The sequence below is a fragment of the Capricornis sumatraensis genome, chromosome 15, assembly GCF_032405125.1.
Source record: "Capricornis sumatraensis isolate serow.1 chromosome 15, serow.2, whole genome shotgun sequence".
In the NCBI taxonomy this organism is placed as follows: domain Eukaryota; kingdom Metazoa; phylum Chordata; class Mammalia; order Artiodactyla; family Bovidae; genus Capricornis; species Capricornis sumatraensis.
Genome location: NC_091083.1, coordinates 6,837,082 through 6,858,970, shown reverse-complemented (window position 1 = coordinate 6,858,970; position 21,889 = coordinate 6,837,082). Strand labels below are relative to the sequence as shown.

Genomic DNA, 21,889 nt, shown 5'->3' with positions numbered 1-21,889 from the left:
AGAGCACAGGGAAGGGGAGGCGCCCAGTGAAGGGCACATTATCAAATTACCACCATGGGCAACTTGATCGTCATCTCTCTGGGGAGCTCTAGCTGACAGTGAGAATGTGCACTTCAGAATAATCTCGCCAGAATGATGAGGGAGCTGGGGTGTTGATGCACTGAATGTGTTCGGTCATTGAGGGCTGCTTCCAAGGAAGTACTAATTCTCATGTACTTCAGCCCTATGGTACAAGTCTAAGTGTCAGAGGCATCTTACAGCATCCGGTCATGCCTGAGAGTGCTATGATTCCAAAACAGAGGAGAAATGGGTGAAGTGTCAACAGTGTCTACTGGAGGCACCAGTGTTTATTTGACCCAAAGTATCTAATGCATATCATTTATGATGATGTGTGAGAAGAAAACTGCTTCCTTAGTGTATTAAAAAGGGCTTCTCTTCCCTAATATTAAATAGCTTTCATTCAGTTCCAGTAAAAGGTTATCTTTAACAAACATAATGATGTACATCTTGTAAACTCTTTGATGATGACACTATGTTTATAACCAAATATGCCATTGTTCTAAAACATTCTTGAAGAAGATTGAGGAATTTATCCAGAATGACATGCAATTCATTCCAAAATAAAACATGACTTCTCTAGACAGCTCAGAATATTTATAGTTGTTAAAGCAAAGACAAATATTTTGTTACAATGCTTAACTTGTGAGTTGCTTTGACTTTGATGGGAATCTACTTTCTCCAACATTTGGTCCCTGGGCCTCAAAATGTTTATTCTGAGATGCAATCGCTGTGATTTACATCTTGAAGCTAGCTTCCACTGCTTGTGCTCTCTCTGTGATGTGCTTCTGAAAGGGCATCATGAAGTCCTCAAAATCTACCTCATATGTGAATCTCTCCCGGCGCAGTTCCCGCATTCTGATCAGCTCTGCTGTCGTGGCCTCGGGACTCCAGATCTTAAACAAACAACCACATCCAAAGTGAACGTTAGCATGGCAGCCAATAAACATGCCAATATCCAGACAACCTTCAATCTGGTCAGTTTAAAACTATCCGATTTACTTCTGGCAAGAGGAGAAGGGACGACAGAGGATGAGATGCTTGGATGGCATCACTGACTCAATGGACATGAGTTTGAGCAAGCTCCGGGAGATGGTGAAGGACAGGGAAGCCTGGTGTGCTGCAGCCCTTGGGGTCACAAAGAGTCGGACACAACTGAGCAACTGAACAACAACAACAAATTTACTTCTAAGTATATCTTAACTTTTATCTCTTACGTGACATTAGTGGTTACATGGGCATCACTGTTTCTGATGGTGACTATCTGAACAACTGAAATACCCTTCAGTGACCTCTCTGATGGCCCTGAGGCCAGCTGTTGTTCATTCTCAGGATGTCAAAACCAGGAAGCAATGGAATTAATAGACAGCCTTTATGTCTTGTGGGGAAGTCAAAATTATTTTCACAGTACTGGGCAGAAAGAGCTGGTGGTCTATTATTCAGCATGGTTTGATGAGCATTAGAAGACCACTCTTGTTCTCCAAATATGTCTTCATCGCTTTACTTGTAGATGTTTAAGGAAGCTATTTAATAAATCCAGTCCTGATCAGTATAAAACTCCCAAGTAAGATGGTGATAGTGTGTACAAAGAGGAAGGGTCGGACTTTAAGAAGTACCCAGAGGAACTATCTATAAAATTCAGTGACTACATGGCTACAAGGAATGGCACTGACCAAAGACAACTTCAACTGTTCAAGGAAAATTAAGAAGTCAATACAGAAAGTAAAAATACAAGATAGTGGAAGCCTTACAAATTGGACTGACTTAGTTGTAAGCAGTAGGATCTAGAAAAAGGACAACTTCAAATAACAACTTATCAAGAACAAAGCTATCAAAAGATAAGCTTTGGACAGTTGTTTGGGTGCTCTGCATAAGAAGTATTTGGAAAAAGGTGTTAGGAGTTTATACCATGTTACGATCTTTCTAAAGTACTTACCCTCTGTGGGATAAATGTGATATCCACTTTCTTGGTATAACCACTGGTAATCAATGAATTAAGATAAACTACATTATCTTTACGCATCTTCTTGTCCTCCACTATGGCTGGTACAGTGTACATTGCTGAAAGTGTTTCCTGGAAATGAGCAAAACCCCAAAAAACAACTATCAATTTCAAAAACCTGTGTATACTTTCTAATATTCTGAAGTTGAAAAAATGCTACTATACAAATTATAATTTGAAATGAAATAGAATATTATGATAACTTTGGGTGGGGTGAGATAACTCTTTTGCCTTGTTTAACTTAATTAGTATTAGTGACAGATCACAAAAGTCTTCAAGATCCATCCTTGATCTGTGGCCATCATTAATTAGAAGGATGTATTGCTACTAAAATGATAATGGTGCCTGTGTTAGGAGCTGTAACTGATCAATCTTCCTTCACCTCTGGCTAGCCTTACTCTCTTCCTCCATGCTTGCTACTCTCTACCGTCTGCCGATCATCCCTTAACTGTTTGCTTCCTATCACCTCTAACCATTTCCAATTTGATAATGTTAAAACTTTTCCTTCCTGAACTTCATCCCCCATCCTGTGTCAGCCAAAGATCTTGAGGGATCCATCTGTTTCCCTAAAAGAAGCTTCTAGCTTAGAAATGTACTTAGAGCTTCCTGCTAAGGACAAATTCTTGATGTCTGGGAAACCCCCATAAACAACAATCTTCTGCTGATAATTTAGAGGGACCCAAACCACTCCAGATTACCAGGAACAATCTGGCATGTTTAAAGCCTTCTAGAGTCATTTTCAGGATTATCCAAGTTACATATCCTAGGGTTCATAATAAAAAAATTCCTTGGGAATTGGGTGGTAAGGTGGATAGTGAAAGATTATGAAATCAAAATGAATGAAAATCATGCTTTACTTCTTTTCTCATAAATGTTACCCTACACTTCCCTTTTGGGATATCTCATCAAATCTGTATAATTCAGGTCTATGTGTGTACACTTCTAATATAAGTTCTTTCTTCAACATTCTAACAGTGTTTGGTTCAACCAACTTGTTTTTTGTGTGGATTCTGTTTGCAATGACAACTTTTAGACTTTTTAGTAATAGTAAATTTCTTGCTAGGTATTTCTTAGAACTATTGGTACTGAAGACATGGACTGCAAATTATTTGCCCATGAACTGTGACAATAAGTAAGTGGTGCTGCAGCCCCACCCGGCACTCATGAGGGGCCAATTGCTCTTCATACCTCTTCCTTCTTAATCTCGGGGCCTTCAGTCTTTGCTTTGGGTGGTGGCTTGCCTTTTGGTTTTTGATTTTCTGCTGGTTTGGGCAAGTTATCCAGCTTTTCTTTAATCAAACCAATTATTCTACTGTCAGCATAAGCTTTTGCAACATCCATGGCACTATGCCCTGTTTAAAACATAAATTTAGAGTGTCATTAAACAGATTAACAATAAACCATGTAGCAAAATCTCAGCTCATCAGCTCTAAGCATATGGAACTAAGGGTGATTAATGAAGCCAGTGCTACGTATAAAAGTCACAGATTGGTTCAGATATTCTCTAAAGTGGTCCCAGCTCTAAAATTTTATCATTTAAAGTGTCATTTACGAGCAAATCCATTTCTTCTTGTTAATTATTTTGAGCGTGTCTGATAGGAAAGCGTGCTAGATCACACATTGAATACCTGAGTGCTGGTTCTCTTCCCACAGTGTGCACATTCCTCCATGTGTGACAGTTTTATGCTTTCTTCCTTCCTGTGACGGAAGGAGGTATATTCAAAAAGTCTGGGGAAGCTGGAAGTCACAAGTACTCTATGCAGATGGCTGGATATTATGACCTCTGTTACATCCTCAGGCAAGCCTAACAATACTACCTGTGACTCAGAGGCAGCCTGAAGCAGCCAAAGCTATTAAAGCTCCTTCAGATCAAAAAGCAGTGAGTCCCACTCTTAAAACACCTCTACTTTTTCATGCAGAAAATTTATGACATAAAGTAGGCTTCCCATTTACTTCCTAGAAGGAGTCTTATTTCAGGAATTACTGTTTAGCTGTAGAAGGGATCTAAAGTCTACAGGGGCTTCAAACTATGCCAATTATTAGAAACTGCCAGCTAAAACACTGTGATGACTCAAAATGTGATCTGCATACTGGTGTCAGTCTACATATTAATGGTATGGGCTCACAGTGAAGTAAGTACAGGAATTCAAGGGTAAATGTTTAGAAATTTTTATAGCAATTTTATAGAATTTTTGTCATTTGAATCCAAAGATTTTAAAAAGCTTGGGTTTGTATTTCACAGGGTTCTTTTTCCTCTTCATTTTTCTAGTAAATAATTTTTCATTGTATTTTACAAAAGTCTCAGTCTACAATGAATTACCAACATAGAGAACTGATTCTTTAACACTAGTGATTTGAGAAGCACTATGTACAAGACAAAGTTCCATAACATTTAACTCAGGTTAGTTTTTGCAACAGTAACTTAAGGGAAAATGTGGTCCTGTAAGAACAGATTTAGAAGGCTTGGGAATCTAACATAAATCCTCCTTTTCTAGCCCTGATCACCTGTAATGAAACTCATACCTTTCCTATTCTCCAACTGGAATTTAGCACCGATGTCAAGTAGGTATTTTACAGTATCCAGTCTGCAGCTCTCTATCGCTCTACTTAAGGGAGTTGAGTTGTTGATTGAGAGGGCATCTACCACGGCTCCAGATTTAACAAGAAGCTCAACAATATCTTGCTGGCCAGCATGGCATGCAAAATGAAGTGGAGTCCACAGAAAATTATCTGTTGCATTAACGTTAGCCCTGTAAAATGAGATGGATACAGAAGCTAAAAATATGGGTTGATCCAAGCACTGGAGGCTAAAAATTCTAAGATTTCATAGCTTTATTAAGTTGTTCAAATGTAAACCAAGAAAGATTTGGGAAGGAAATGACAACCCACTCCAGTGTTCTTGCCTGGAGAATCCCAGGGATGGTGGAGCCTGGTGGGCTGCTGTCTATGGGGTGGCACAGAGTTGCACACGACTGAAGTGACTTAGCAGCAGCAGCAGCAGCAAACTCTGTGCCATAATTTTTCTTAAATTGTGTTCTGCATCTGATAGTCAACTTTCTTTGTGTATATATATACATTTTGTTTAGTTTAGAAGCTGCTTGAATCCTAGGGGTTACAATTTTTGTTAGACGTTAATATCGGGGAAAATTATAAAACTGGATCCAGTGAAGGTCAAAGTTGACAGGAAATAGGAAAGCTACATGATTTAATTTGTATCTGCTTCCTCTGTATGTTATGAATTTATAAATGCACCATCATTGTTAAAATTCTAAGTAATAAAATCTATCAAAATTTTGTATCAAAAATGGTACAAATGAACTTATTTACAAAACATAAACAGACTCATCAGTTCAGTTCAGTTCCGTTGCTCAGTCGTGTCTGTCTCTTTGCGACCACATGAACTGCAGCACGCCAGGCCTCCCTGTCCATCACCAACTCCCAGAGTCCACCCAAACCCATGTCCATCGAGTTGGTGATGCCATCCAACCATCTCATCCTCTCCCGTCCCCTTCTCCTCCTGCCCTCAATCTTTCCCAGCATCAGGGTATTTTCCAGAGTCAGCTCTTCGCATCAGCTGGCCGAAGTATTGGAGTTTCAGCTTCAACATCAGTCCTTCCGTGAACACCTAGGACTGATCTCCTTTAGGATGGACTGGTTGGATCTTCTTGCAGTCTAACAGACTCTCAAGAATCTTCTCCAACACCACAGTTCAAAAGCATCAATTCTTCGGCGCTCAGCCTTCTTCACAGTCCAACTCTCACATCCATACATGACTACTGGAAAAACCATAGCCTTAACTAGACGGACCTTAGTCGGCAAAGTAATGTCCCTGCTTTTGAATATGCTATCTAGGTTGGTCATAACTTTTCTTCCAAGGAGTAAGCGTCTTTTAATCTTATGGCTGCAGTCACCATCTGCGGTGATTTTGGAGCCCAATAAAATAAAGCCAGCCACTGTTTCCACTGTTTCCCCATCTATTTGCCATGAAGTGATGGGACCAGATGCCATGATCTTCGTTTTCTGAATGTTGAGCTTTAAGGCAACTTTTTTACTCTCCTCTTTCACTTTCATCAAGCGACTTTTTAGTTCTTCACTTTCTGCCATAAGGGTGGAGTCATCTGCATATCTGAGGTTATTGATATTTCTCCCGGCAATCTTGATTCCAGCTTGTGCTTCCTCCAGCCCAGCGCTTCTCATGATGTACTCTGCATAGAAGTTAAATAAGCAGGGTGACAGTATACAGCCTTGACGTACTCCTCATAGACTCATAGACTTCGAAAACAAACTTCTGATTGCCAAAGGAGAATGGATAAATTGGAAGTTTGGGATCAGTATATAATACATACTACTACATATAAAATAGATAACCAGTAAGGACCTACTGTGTAGCATAGGGAACTGTGCTCAATATCCTGTAATAATCTATATGGGAAAAGAATATGAAAAAGAAAGGATACACGTGTGTGTATAATACACCTAAAACTAGCACAACACTCTAAATCAACTATGCTCCAACACAAAATAAAGATGAAATGAAAAAATAAAAAGCAAAAAAAGAAAGTGAATTCTTTCAATTTCATTAAAAGCAATTTATCATTCAGAAACTATAAAAATAAAATAAAATTTTAGTCCCATTTAAAATTCACTGCCCCAAACTTCAAATTATCATTAGTTGCTTTATTTTACCACTTGATAATAAACACACTTAAATCTTTCTTTGACATTAAACATTATAGTAATAATAACAATATCTTTTATCAAGTGTGCAACTACTGGGCTACTAAGTGCTTTACATATTTTAACTCATTTAATCTTCAAGAAATTCTGTGAGCTGAGTTCCATTATAGCCCCATTATTAAAGTGAGAAAAGTGAGGCACAAAAAGGTTAAGAAAGTTACACCAGGTTATTCAAGAATGGTAAAAAAGAAGGACTTGAACCAGAGAAATTGCTTCTGGTTAAAAAGTTAAATAAAATGTCATGCTTTGTTATCTTAAAGATATTTACAAATGAGCCAAGGAAAAGGGAATGAAACATGCCTAGTCATTTAGTCATTACATGCATGCTAAGTCACTTCAGTCATGTCTGACTCTTTGCAACCCTATGGACATTGTCTGCCAGGCTCCTCTGTCCATGGGATTCTCCAGGCAAGAGCACTGGAGTGAGTTGTCATGCCCTCCTCCAGGGGATCTTCCCAACCCAGGGATTCAACTGAGTCTCTTATGTCTCCTGTACTGATAGGTGGGTCTTTTCCACTAGTGCCACCTGGGAAGCCCACTTAGTTTTATGGCCACCATCAAATTACTTGATTTGTTGGGATGCCCTCAAAAACAAAACAAAACAAAAAGCAGATTTAAAAATGACTCCATGTAAAATGAATACATTCTAAAGATCTGCTCTACAATATTTTGATTGTAGTTAACAATATTGCACAGTACGCTTAAAATTTGTTAAGAGGGTAGATGACATGCTATTTTTGACCACAGTAAATATTTTTAATTTAAAAGAAAATAAAAGGCACTCCACATCATCTAGGTAAAGCTCTGAGACCAAATTAAAATTGTTTGGGGAGGCCAGGAATACCCGATCATAAGGCTTCTTCCACCCCTATAGTGAAAACTTCTCAGCTTTCACTTTGGCATTGTTGCACATACTCTTAATGTTCCTATTAGCCTGGTTGGCAGTATAAGGTCTATTTGTGGTCTAGACTTCAGGAATGAAGCTGTTTCTTGCCACTATTTAAATTTTAGACTTGAATGTTTCTTAGCCTTCCTTTCACTTCCTTGAAATGTGAAGGCTCCCAAAAATCTAAATCGCACTCAACCAAAAGACATACCCTTTCTCAAGAAGAAACTTGACTGCATCAATGTTTCCAGTGGCACACGCAGTCATTAGCGGTGTCTTGTAGTAATTATCTTTCATATCCACAGGTATTCCTGATTCAAAAGCCTTTTTCAGAGAAGCCAGGTCTCCCGCCTTGGTGACAAAATTAATGTTTGAAAAGATCCTCCCTGGATCATCAATATACCAAGCAGAGTCATCCTGAATGGGATGTTCCGGGGGGTGATCTCTGTTAAAGCGGTTGCAATCAGTTACATTCTTGTAGGTTTCGATCATGTAATAGGGCGGCCCACCGTCACTGCGGCGTGGAAACACGTGGTCGGGGATGATACAGATGGGGAGGGGTAAAACAAACTTGCCCATTCTGGCTCTTTTGGCCATCCCTTTTTTCTTCTTCTTAGGCCCAAAGGAACCCAAGATATAAGACTTACTTAAATATCTGGTCCCTTTGAAGAACTCGTTAATATTGACCCCTCCACCCCGGACTTTTTCGTGCATTTGCGCGATAGCAGCCAGCTGCTCTGAGTTCACAAAATCTTGCCTCTCCTCCAGGGTCAGCACAAAGTCCTCCTTGGTGACTGTCCCATCACCCCTGTCCACAAACGAGAAGGCTTCCCGAAGGAAAGTCTCGTGTTCTGTTGACCAATCGTGAAGTCTCAGGAACAAGCGCGGATTCGGATTTTTGACCCCTGGCCTGGCCAGTTTATTAGCGATTTGCTCCGCTCGCCGTATTTCTTTGCTGGCTCCTTTGAAGCCGCCTTCCTTAGCCAAGTTCCTGGGCGTTTTATGTTCCAGATTCTTCCATTTTAGGTCACATCCTAAAACAGGAAACATCATGATTATGAATGGTGCTGGGGCATCTGCCTGGGTTCACAAATGACATGCATCTGTTGTTGATTTTTAAATTTCCAGTGAATAATCAAAAGTCGGTCCCCAAATTATTTGTATATAGAGGTGAGCAGTTAGTTATTATAATTACAGAATTAACCTATGATTACTCTGCTCAAGATTATGCGGCAACCTGGCTGGAGGGGAGTTTGGGGGAGAATGGATAACACATTTACATGTATGGTTGAGTCCCTTTGCAGTACATCTGAAACTATGATAACATTGTTAATAGGCTACACTCTAAGATAAAAGTGATTTCCTGTGGCTCAGTGGTAAAGAATCTGCCTGCCAGTGCAGGAGATGCAAGGGACTTGGGTTGGATCCTTGGGTCGGGAAGATCTCCTGGAGAAGGAGATGGCAACCTGTTCCAGTATTCTTGCCTGGAAAATCCCATGGACAGAGGAGCCTGGTGGGCTGTAGTCTGTGGGGTCACAATAGTTGGACAGGACTGAGCATATGCACACTCAACTCATATATAAGTTTAAAACTTTAAAAAATTTAATAAGTAAAAATTATTATTAACTTATATGCAGAGTACATCATGCAAAATGTTGGGTTAGATGAAGCACAAGCTGGAATTAAGATTGCAGGGAGAAATATCAGTAACCTCAGATATGCAGATGATACCACCCTTATGGCAGAAAGTGAAGAGGAACTAAAGAGCCTCTTGATGAAGGTGAAAGAGGAGAGTGAAAAAGCTGGCTTAAAACTCAACATTCAAAAAACTAAGATCATGGCATCTGGTCCCATCACTTCATGGCAAATAGATTGGGAAACAATGGAAACAGTGACAGACTTTATTTTCTTCTCCAAAATCACTGCAGATGGTGACTGCAGCCATGAAATCAAAAGATGCTTGCTCCTTGGAAGAAAAGCTATGACAAATCTAGACAGCATATTAAAAAGCAGAGATGTTACTTTGCCAACACAAGTCTGTCTAGTCAAAGCTATGGTTTTTCCAGTAGTCATGTATGGATGTGAGAGTTGGACCATAAAGAATGCTGAGTGCTGAAGAATTGATGCTTTTGAACTGTGGTGTTGGAGAACACTCTTGAGAGTCCCTTGGACCACAAGGAGATCAAACCAGTCAATCCTAAAGGAAACCACCCTTGACTATTCATTGGAAGGACTGATGAAGCTGAAGCCCCAATACTTTGACCACCTGATGCGAAGAGCTGACTCATTGGAAAAGACCCTGATACTGGGGAAGATTGAAGGCAGGAGGAGAAGGGGATGACAGATGATGAGATGGTTGGATGGCATCACCAAATCAAAGAACATGAGCTTGAGCAAGCTCTGGGAGATGGTGAAAGACAGGGAAGCCTGGAGTGCTGCAGTCCGTGGGTCACATAGAGTCAGACACGACTGAGTGACTCACTGAACAACATTGTGAACACAAAAACTTAAGCTATAATTGTTTTCTTTCTGTGAGCTTCAGTTTGGTGAATTTTGAGGAAGATATTTTTCCAGTGAATAGTATCTATCCCCTATGGATTAAGAAATCAATTCCTGTAGATATTTGAAACAAATATCATATTAGAATACTTGCTAAAGAGTCTTCATGCCAAGTGGGAAAGAGTAAAGATGACATTTAAATTTGGAAAGAACCTGGATTCAAACAGCTTAAGGAGGACTTTAGGCATCTAAGATGCTAACTGACTCTTGCTTCTTTTGAACGATTATGACTGTCAATCTGAGTAAAATCTTAAACTATGTTTTATCTGTATTCTCCATGAAATTTATATTCACCTGCTCTTTTGCAGTAAGGTCATATGAACAGCCTGTAAAAGTAATCTGCTCATCAAATCTGAAAGAATTCCAGTGTAAGAGTTGTGCAATTAGGCATCAAAATTCATTTTCCTTTTTTAGTCTCTGACTTAAAATGATGAGACCAACATTATATGTAAGCATTCTCCAAATAAATAAGCTTTTCTGAATGCATCAGGGAGTCTACTTTGTGGTATCAAGAAGGCTGTGTTGTCTGTAATAAGTGTCTTGAGACACTAAAAACCCATTTTAAGTCAGACTATGAAGATATTCGTTCTCGTGTTTTGAATCTACGAGGCTCTTTTGTTGCCTTGCCAATATCACATAATCAAAAAAGATTCTCTAGCAATCAGTATCTCTAGCATCCAAAACGTAAAGGCAGCTGCATGTGAAATACAACATCCCTCTCTAACACTTCATAATTTTATTCCTTATTAAAAAGAAAAATGATTCCAGCATTAATAGTCCTGGCATTGTCAAAAATTAAAATTTTATTTGAAGGCTGGTATATTTACTAGTGATAGGAAAACTCAAAAAGGGTACTTGGGACAAAAAAATTCTATAACTTTTATATTGGACAGTTTGAAGAATAGTGTGACTTATTGGGAAAAGGACCTGAGCCTTGTCTCCACAGTATAATAACTCAGGACCTGAGCCTTGTCTCCACAGTATAATAACTCAATAGTGTAATTCCATAGTCATCTTGAGTATGCTACTTTTACTTAGCTTTTTCACTTACTCGGGATGTCTGGGGTTTATCTGCCATCTCCCAATTCACTCCTGTATTCACCCCAGCACCAAGGATCAAAGGGTTTTAAAGCTGCTTTATCTTGCCGCCTTCTTAGCCTAGTTTCCTCCCAGTTAGCAATTCTGTGTGGAATAAAGACCCCCACATCCCAGCTTAAAGATATGAAGCCACTTTCCTGTCCTTTTGACTTTTGTCTTCTCTTTTATCGTTAGTAAATACAGACTGATTCATGCCCTCTGTGATGTATGCTCCTCTGTTGCCGATACGTGCCTTTCGGCTGACTGCTGTCAAAAGCCCCGTGAGGAGATCCCTCCACAGGGGCTTCAGGAGAGCTAATCCAACCTCCCCTCCACTCCCCTGGATATGGCCTCACACTGCCTACAGGGAGGTGTAAATTACTCCAGGGACAAGATCAGGAACAAAAGTGGAGCGTATTGAGGAAGTAGCAGTAGGGAGTAGTGGGAAAAGAATCCAGCCTTCATATTGAAGGATAGAAGAGGCTACATCCAGGGAGTTTACTCAGAAATAAGCATTTCGTGGCTAATGGTTTCCAGTTGCTCTGACTCCCTTAGATCCAAGATTCTAAAGGTGGAAGTATAACTGATAGCATTCTCCTGTGGAACTAGGCCACCCACATAGCACCTGGTGAAGCAGGTGTACTTCCAAAGATGCCGGGAAACTCAAAACATTTTCGGACATTCATTGCATTGCAGAAACAGTCTAGTCTTATGAGTCTGCCAGGAGGATCAATCTTTTCTGCATCACCAGGCAAGGCCTTTGGCAAGCTCTGGCCCTGTACATCTTAATTTGCTTTCTCTGACTTTATCCCAGAAGGACATAAATGGTAGAGTATATATTGAGGGATGTTTGTCCCAATAAGAAAAGAGCATATTAAAGTTGAAGAAGCTTGCCTCAGTCTGGGCAGATCTCTAGTTTTCAGAAATACACAATATGAAAAATGAAGTGTCAGAATAATCTGCTGGTGTTGAGAGATTTGGAAACAAGATTTGAAAACTGTCTCTTCAGAGACAGTTGATGAGGGCAAAAATTGCATTTGGTACATTTTCCATTATCTCTATTTTAGGGGGATGGGGAAAGAATGTGAGCTATGTATAAGGTAAGAAAAAATCAAAGTGAATCAGTTACTACATCAGTTATGCAGGCATATTAGTCTTATTTATAATGTTAGTGGTTACAGTATAGGCTCTCTCGGGTCCCAGTGACTTCAAAATTTCTGTGCCTACATAGAAGACAGGAAAATGAAAGTACTTTTTCTGCTCTATTATAGAGCTGCTGAACTTTAAGTTTCTATTTCTCATAAGCTGGAAAAAAAATAAGTCACTACCACAACATTCAGCAGCATGCAGTTCCCTCTCTAACAAAGAATTAATAACTTTGAATGTACGTTTAACTCAGTTCAGTTCAGTTCAGTCGCTCAGTTGTGTCCGACTCTTTGCAGCCCCATGGACTGCAGCATGCCAGGCCCCCCTGTCCATCAACAACTCCCAGAGTTTACTCAGACTCATGTCCATTGAGTCAGTGATGCCATCCAACCATCTCATCCTCTGTCAACACCCTTCTCCTCCCGCCTTCAATCTTTTCCAGCATCAGGATCTTTTCAGATGAGTCAGTTCTTCACATCAGGTGGCCAAAGTATTGGAGTTTTAGCTTCAACATCAGTCCTTCCAATGAATATTCAGGACTGACTTCCTTAAGGCATGTAATTAACACAAAATTAGTAAAAATATTTAAACTTAATTGGCTAATATTGCTATTTAAAATTTTTAAAAATATTACTATTCTAAGGAATTGTTTCTGTTTAGGTGCTAAGTCATGTCTGACTCTTTTGTTACCCCATAGACTGTAGCCTGCCATCAAGGTATTTTCCCAGCAAGAATGCTGGAGTGGATTGCTATTTCCTTTTCCAGGGGATCTGCCCAGTGCAGGTATCGAACCTGTGTCTCCTGCTTAACAGGTGGGTTCTTTACCACTGAGCCGTGTGAGAAGCCCATTTTAAGGAATATCTTAAGCTATGCATAATATAAAGGAAGCCCCAGGGGCTCAGTGCTAAAGAATCTGCCTGCAATGCGGGAGGCACAGGAGACCCAGGTTCAATCCCTGAGTTGGGGAGATCCCCTGAAAGAGGAAATGGCAATCTATTCCAGTATCACATGGACAGAGGAGCCTGGCAGGCTACCGTCCATAGCATCTCACGACTGAGCGACTGAGCACATACAACATACATAACATAGTTTATATTCTCAAATTAACAGTCACTTAAAATATACAGGAAAATCTAAAGTAATAAATATTACTTATATTTCAAATGTTCCATTAAAGTTTTCATTTAATTTAATGCTTCTCCCCCAAATATTTCCCCCATAATTTAAAATTACCCAAAATGTTATCTTTGCACTTGACATGATAGTATATTTTCAAAAATAAAATAATTAAGAATTCGGACTAAAGACATGGTTTCTAGTGTTTGTCCTTTTTTAGATTGATGCTGCTGCTGCTGCTAAGTCGCTTCAGTTGTGTCCAACTCTGTGTGACCCCTTAGACGGCAGCTCACCAGGCTCCTCTGTCCCTGAGATTCTCCAGCAAAGAATACTGGAGTGGGTTGCCATTTCCTTCTCCAATGCATGCATGCACGCTAAGTTGCTTCAGTCGTGTCTGACTCTGTGTGACTCCAAAGATGGCAGCCCACCAGGCTCCTCTGTCCACGGGATTCTCCAGGCAAGAATACTGGAGTGGGTTGCCATTTCCTTCTCCATTTTAGATTGATATTTACATTTTAAAAAATAAGCATCTTTGTAATTGGTTGACTCATAAATAATTCTCTTTAGATTTTTAATAATAATCTAAAAATACTTGAGAAATGAATTTTTATTACTTTCTAGGTCAGATTTATGATTTAACAGAAGGTAAATAAGAAAAAAATTTAATTTTCTTTCTACATATATTTGTGAGATAAGCAACTGATGTTGACACACTGAAATTCTCTGCTCATCTACAATGTGGGAAAATCATAAGTTCTTTAGACATGAAATTGGTAGACCATTTACCTCGCTGAGCTATATATTTACAGCAATCTGTAAAACCACCCATGGCAGCATAATGAAGTGGTGTGTTGCCATTCATTGCAATCAACCCCATGTCTCCGTTGTATGCAAAAAGAAGCTTCAATATCTGCAAAATAAATAGTGGATATTGTAGAGGAATAAGAATGTATGTTTACTGGCTGAAAACTCAGACCTAGACCTGTGCTATCCAGAGTGTCAGTTTGAATTAAATCGAAATGAATTAAATAGGAAACAAATTTTAAAAATTCAGTTCCTTACTTCCACTAGCCATAGTTTAAGGACTCAAAAACCACATGTGTACTGTAATTGTACCATATTATACAGCCAGATATAGAACATTTCCATCACTGTCAGAAGTTCTAGAGCAAGGATCCTCAACTTCCAGGATCTAATGCCTGATGATCTGAGGTGGAGTTGATGTAATAATAATAGAAATAAAGTGCACAATAAATGTAAAGTGCTGGAATTATCTTGAAACCACAGCCACCCCCCGCTCCTCCCACAAGTCTGTGGAAAAATTATCTTCCATGAAAGCAGTCCCTGGCGCCAAAAAGGTTGGGGACCATCTATCTAGAGTGTAGAAAACTCTATACTCAGCCGGGGCACTATCATTTTGGTAAATTTAGGCAACTTTAGAATGCACCTGCTGCTGCTGCCGCCAAGTTGCTTCAGTCGTGTCTGACTCTGTGCGACCCCATAGACGGCAGCCCACCAGGCTCCCCCGTCCCTGGGATTCTCCAGGCAAGAACACTCAGACTGTGGCAAATCAGGGGAGCAAATGCTTTACCAGACAGATGTGATTTCTAGTCATGTATACTTTTATTGCAGCTAAGAGACCCAGTGACAAAAGTAAAGATAATGTTAGAACTCAGAAAAATTTTAGATATAATTCAGAATTTTTAAAAATAGGATAGCATTGAGTTCTAGTTTGTTTCTGCAGTATCACTATATGTATGAGTTATCTTTTGCTGATATATCCAGATAATCAGATTACTTAAGAGTTAAAAACTTAACTCTTAAGTGAGTCATTAGATGTACTTAAACACCAAGGAGATGAGATTAGGTCTTGTTATCCCTCAAATTAGACCATACTGTATTGTAAAAATTCTCTTATGTAATGGAGTCATTAAAATAGAGTAGTAGCATGTGGCAAAACTTTTCAGTTGCTATAACTGAAAGAAAAAAGTGAAAGTGTTATTCCCTTAGTTGTGCCTGACTCTTCGCAACCCCATGGACTGTAGTCTTCCAGGCTCCATGGAATTCTCCAGGCAAGAATACTAGAATAGGTTGCTATTTCCTTCTACAGGGGATCTTCTTGACCCAGGGCTCGAACCCAGGTCTCCCACATTGCAGGCAGATTCTTTAGGGTCTGAGCCACTAGAGAAGCCCAGTTAAGAATATAGAAAAACATTATTAGTAATATTAAAAGCGTAAATTAGCAAGCAGATAAAACTGAATAAAGAGCTAAAATAAGCCTTGAAGGATAATATCTGGTATAAAATACAATTCCGGAATTATTTTGGAAAATCAAAATGCAGAAAAAAATCTATCAGTGTAACTTACACTATATTTTAAGATGCTGAGGAAAAGGAGAATATTTTTAGCAACAAATTTTAAAGAATATAGTAGATTATTACATCAAAAAAGCCTCCTTTGGCAGCAAAGTGTGCAGCATGATGTCTGTCATTGTCAAATGCATTCACGTCCCCTCCTCTTTCCAATATCCCTCGAACTAGTTCTGTCACTCCCTCTCTCGATGCTTCCATTAAAGCCGTGCGACCTGTGGACTGGACAGGAAACAGACCAGATGCTGTTCATCCCTGTTATACTACATGACACGTTCTGTATAAATATGGTCTAAATCCATTTGGCCTTAGAGTTACACTGACATTGTCAGTTTTGTACAGTTTTATTGGTTTCATGTAACAAACAGGAAACATGAAGTCAGTAAAATGGGTCAGTGTCCAAAATGTAGAATTCTATAATCAGAGTCAAGGTCACACCAGATTTTCGTATGAGAAGATCATGCTAAAAAGTGCTGTTTCTTGCCAAGAAAGTAGAGCAAAAAGGGGGAAGAGAGGGTAAAACATATGCTAAAATTAGGCTACAGGTGTTTTCTAATGAGAAGAACTGTTTTTATTGTCGGGAAATGACAATTAAAAGAAAACTCAATAAAATTAGCCAAGTGAGTAGAGGGAGCAAAATAATTAAGGGAAGCAGCAGAACTACATATTTTCTTTAGATGATAAATTTTTATTAAGCATCAGGAATATCTTTTCTATTTCCTGTAATGATCTTTTAATGTTGTACATAATAAATACCAATTTTTCAAACATAATTAGGAAACAGACCATAGAATCATGGCCGTGCTATATTAAGATAATGAAAGTCTGTAATTTTAAAGCACTTTGAACAGAAATGAAAAGTCTATAAGCTAACAGGATGATTTTACCATATTCAAGTGAAAAAATACAATACAGGATTCTGTAATTGAAAAAAAGGAATATTCATAATCACAGAAATAGTCTTACTGCGTTGATAGCATTTGGATTGGCTCCTTTTTCCAAAAATGTCAGGCACACATCCTTAACATCATGTGCTTCTTCACAAGCTCTAAGGAATATTGGCTTTCCTTCACAGGTACAGTTGTTGACATCCGCACCATGTTCCAAGGCAATCAGTGCACACCGATAATGCCGCTTGGTAGGCAGAATGCAGTAAAACAAAACACCTGCAGAAAAATAGAATCCCCAAAGAACAGTTAACTAGTAGTCTCTCTACATTTGAATCAGATAGGAGGGAACAGAGAATAATTTTAAAATTCATAATTAGCGAGTTGAAGGTGAGACAGAGCAAAGACATTTATGCCTTGGTTTTCTCTCTGAAAGCAACTGAAACACCAAGACAGAGAAACCAAAAAGGAACCCCAACCTCTGATAAGAGCTAGAAAACAGTCATAAGCAAAACGTGACAGGATCTTGTTTGAGAAGAATCTGAGTGCTGGAGTGTGAGCCCCTGTTGACTGTGGGTATTTGGCATCCTGTAATCTATACACCAGTGCCCTCCTTAGAATATGCAGGAGCGTGTGTGCCCGAGGCTTGCTGGTGGATCCCTGGACCCCTTTGAAACTGCAGAGTGGCAAGGGAGGGAGCACTGAATGATGAAATGTGTACACCAGCCACGTTTACAGGGAGCAGGCTGCCTGTGCAGTTGCAGAGAAGAAAAAGTAGCACTGCAAAGAGAAAAATGCTACCTTCTCATATCTGGTATCCGTGACATACAGACCCTCAACATAATCCATGTCAAAAATGTACTACAGACAGGGGTACTGTTTATAAACCCCGGTCAGAATTTTCTTAAGACACTCAAGTAAACGGCAGACAAACTCCAAACTGACTTTGTAATGACTTCACTCTAAAAACAGACTTCATTCAAATAGGAACAGTAACCAATAAAAAACCAGCATGCGACCTATGAAAAAAGTTACTGAAAGAAAAGGAAAGGAAGCTGACAAACACGAGGCAAAAATTGTATACTCAAATAACTATACCACATGAAAATTACTGACTGATCCATTACTGATAACAAAACCAAACCAAAAAGATAAATAGAAGGAAAAGATGAATTTGAGCAAGTATATCTTATAAAAGAAATGGTAGAGAAAACTAAAACCACTAAAGACATGAAAGTCACATGGAAGCAGGAAAAAGGAGAGCAGACATTGCCAAAACCATAGGCAGGGACATGGAGGAAAAAGTTGAAAGAACTTGAAAAAAATCCAAGAGTTTAAATGGTCTAGAAAGGCAAATGATATTTAACATGTATGTAATTGGCATTCAATAAAAGACCAAATGGAACAGAAAAATGGAGAGATATAATAAAGGAAAACCCTCTTGAAGTAAAAACCTAGATCTAACACAAATATGTTGGATCTCAGGAAAAACTGATTAGAAACAATCCATAATATGTGCCTCGGAGAAGGCAGTGGCACCCCACTCTACTACTCTTGCCTGGAAAATCCCATGGACGGAGGAGCCTGGTAGGCTGCAGTCCATGGGGTCACGAAGAGTCGGACACGACTGAGCGACTTCACTTTCACTTTTCACTTTCATGCACTGGAGAAGGAAATGGCAACCCACTCCAGTGTTCTTGCCTGGAGAATTCCAGGAACGGGGGAGCCTGGTGGGCTGCTGTCTACGGGGCCGCACAGAGTTGGATACGACTGAAGCAACTTAGCAGTAGCATAATATGTGCCTCAACAAAACTAGATAAAGAAAGTGTCCTGTGAGCAACCAGTTAAAAATTCAAGCCATCTCTAAAGAGGAAATGTCAAGTTTGGCTGCAAGACTTTGGCATAGCAACTTTCAGTGCTAGAAAATAAGCAAAGGAGTTTTACAATGTCATTTGGGAAAGAAAACAGGGAATTCTTAATACTCAGTCAAGCAATTGTTCACATATAAAAGAGATGAACATATAAACTTAAAGATGCAAGAAATCAAAGTATATAAGCCCAAAGGAGTAAGCTGAATTACTCAATGACAAAAATGAGTCTAACAGGAGATCAACAGGGAATATGTGACTAAAAGACCCATGATAGATGCTGAATCCCTTCAATCATTGAATCAAAGCTCAATCACTTTGGGAATTCTAGATACAGAAAAGAAAACTGTAGTTCACAATAATATAGAAATAATAAGGAAATTTAACAAAACTTGTAGGGAAGAGAGGAAAGAGAGTTTAAACATTCAATTTTCTTTATCTTTTATTGCTGGAGTTTTGAGATATTATTAAAAGCAGACAAAATATATGAAAAGAATCACTGAAAGAACTAAAATGATTATAATTTACTAAAATTAGATACTGGAAGGGAGGTGACAGGAAGAATTCTTGTACCAATCTCAACTTTCATAGAAAAATATCAATGAATACTGTTTAGAGTGCTAATTTGATAGACAGGTTTATGTATAGGTAAAGCTGTCAAGTTAGCCATTAAAATAACTAGAAACACACCATTAATTTTAGAAAATATGAGAAGGAAGATATACACACATATAACAAAACAAAGATCATATGGACCATAGAGAAAATTATTTTTATATGTATTTATCTGTGTATTTATATAAATTAAATATATTATGCTTTTATAGAATAAAATAAATGACAGTTCTGTGGAGCATCTAGATAAATGTAAATTGGATAAACTCTACCATTAAAATAAAAATACAGTTTATGTGAAAATCAAACCTGAAATATATTTCATATAAACATGTATCTGAAATAGTTGCTCAAACAGTTAAAAACAGAAAGACGGTCAAGGATATGTTGAAAATCAAAGACAGAGAAGTCATAACAGGCAAGAGTGAACCAACACAACAACAATGCAACAATTCCAGATTTTGTTGTTGTCATTGTTGTTGTTTTGGTTCACTTTTGCCTGCTACGACTTCTCTGTCTTTGATTTTGCATTTTCAACATGTCCCTGACCATCTTTCTATTTTTAATTGTTTGAGTAACTCATTTTTAAATTTGGATTTCATGTATTTTTATTTTAATGGTAGAGTTTATCCAGTTTACATTTATCTAGATGCTCCATAGAACTGTCGTTTGTTTTATACTATGAAAGCATCACTTCCACCATTCTCGCACCTCCCCAGTATACAGAAAAATGGTCTTCCATGAAATCAGTCCCTGGTGCCAAAAATATTGGGGACTACTGTTGTATAGGGCTTTGAAAGGCTTCTGGTTTGTTTTTTTTTTAAATAAAAACATTAAAAAATACATTTTACTCATGAGTGCACTAAATAATTGAATAGTTGTTTCTTTTCTTTGTCCTCTTCTCTTTGATAAGTAAGCAAGTCACTTATCAAAGACCATGTCCACAGAGAGTTATGAAAGCAGATTCTGTTCCTGTCAGAAACCATTAATTAATGGTATAAAATGGGATTCATTTCTCTAATGTGGGACCGATGTTAACGGCTTTGTACTTGAAGAAATTCTTTTGGAACAACTGATTAAATCTACCAGTTTATATTCAGTCTGGTGGTAATTTTCTTAGTAATTTTCATAAAGCTGCATCACCTCCTCCTAGAACCTTGAGTTATTTGGACAAGAAGCTCCCAGATCGTGGTCTTAAGATGGGATTTGGTAGGGAAAGAGTGAGACATATGTTGTCTCACCTGAATAATCAATCACAGACATGACATATTTCTATGATTAAGTCTTATTTCCAAATACATTTTTAAAACAACTAATAGAAAGTTGGAGCTTATGTCAGAATCAGCCTTAGTTCTTCAAGTTCCCAAATGCAACTACTTTCTACATAGACTGCTCTTGAGAGCAAAACCCTAGCTCAAGTATTACTTGAGGTTCTAACATGTCAAATTCTAAATGGACTTTATATTTTACAATAAGTGATTATGATTATGGAAATATCAGTGTGTCATGTTGAAAGTTCTCCACATTAAAAAAAAAGATTAATTCTAATATTTTTTCTCAATGAGAAAGTTCTCAGAACTGGTTTTCCTAAGAAATATCTACACTGTTTTCAAAGTATGGGAAGATGTAAGAGTGAGAATCTAGCCTCTCACTACTACATGCCATGAGTAACTCCCTTCTAAGTCTGAAAGCAAACAATGCATTATATTGACTTCTAAAGTTCATAAGAAAAAATGCAAATCAAATTGCATTTACTAGATAGAATGCTAAGAGTTTTTACCTTTTCCTTCGTTATCAACAATAGTCATATCAGCTTTTGCTTTGGCTAATATTTCCATGGACAATTCGTGGCCCAGTTCTGCAGCCCTCATAATCGGAGTACAGCCCATTTTGTCTTGCACATCAGGGTGAGCACCAAGGCTCAGGAGAAAGCTGACCATGTCGATGTCATTGGAAACTGAGGCTAAGTGCAGAGCACTGTTTCCATTGACCGGGTCTGTGAAATTGATGAGTTCAGGATATCCGAGCCTGGTCAACTTCTCTATCTGCTTCTTGTCTTTGCTCCGAACACACTGAAGAACTTTGTAGATCTGCAGGTTCTCAAGTCTCTTATCTGCTAAAGCCATATTTGACCAGCTTCTTGCAAATGCCTTTGTGGGCCAAACCAAAAACTACAGCAGCAAAAATCAAAGCAAAACATAGAATTCAGAGTTATTTTTTTCATCTTGACTTTGACTTAACAGTATTCTAAGGCTTCCCTAAGAAGAGATGCTATTTCTTATGAACCATTATTACCATAATTTATTGCAACTAATTTCATGAAAGCAGAAATTACACTTAAGCACAAAAATACTCAGCTAGCATAATGTTAAAATATTTCAAAACAAATCTCCCATCATAAAGTAAACTGGATATGCAGTTTTCTTATTATTTCATTTATTCATCCCTCCTTGATATAGCCTTACTGTTTACCCATGAAGCAGGTGAGGTCAACTAAACTGCCAAGCTTCCCTCTATAATGCTCTGTTATCAGTACATCTCTCACAATGTAGAGAACACACAGATTTCAG

At 38.5% G+C, this 21,889-nt stretch overlaps 1 protein-coding gene across 1 annotated transcript; it reads right to left on the bottom strand.

Annotated features, from left to right (window-relative positions):
• Positions 1–794: 794 nt before the first annotated feature.
• On the bottom strand, positions 795–21,445 carry ANKEF1 (ankyrin repeat and EF-hand domain containing 1). Its single transcript, XM_068987522.1, has 9 exons — positions 21,100–21,445; positions 16,916–17,115; positions 16,022–16,171; positions 14,367–14,490; positions 7,894–8,716; positions 4,583–4,809; positions 3,248–3,411; positions 1,994–2,131; positions 795–953 (listed from the first exon to the last, which is right to left on the bottom strand). The coding sequence occupies exons 1-9, from the start codon at positions 21,443–21,445 to the stop codon at positions 795–797; spliced, it is 2,331 nt and encodes a 776-aa protein (XP_068843623.1).
• Between the last annotated feature and the right edge of the window lie 444 nt (positions 21,446–21,889).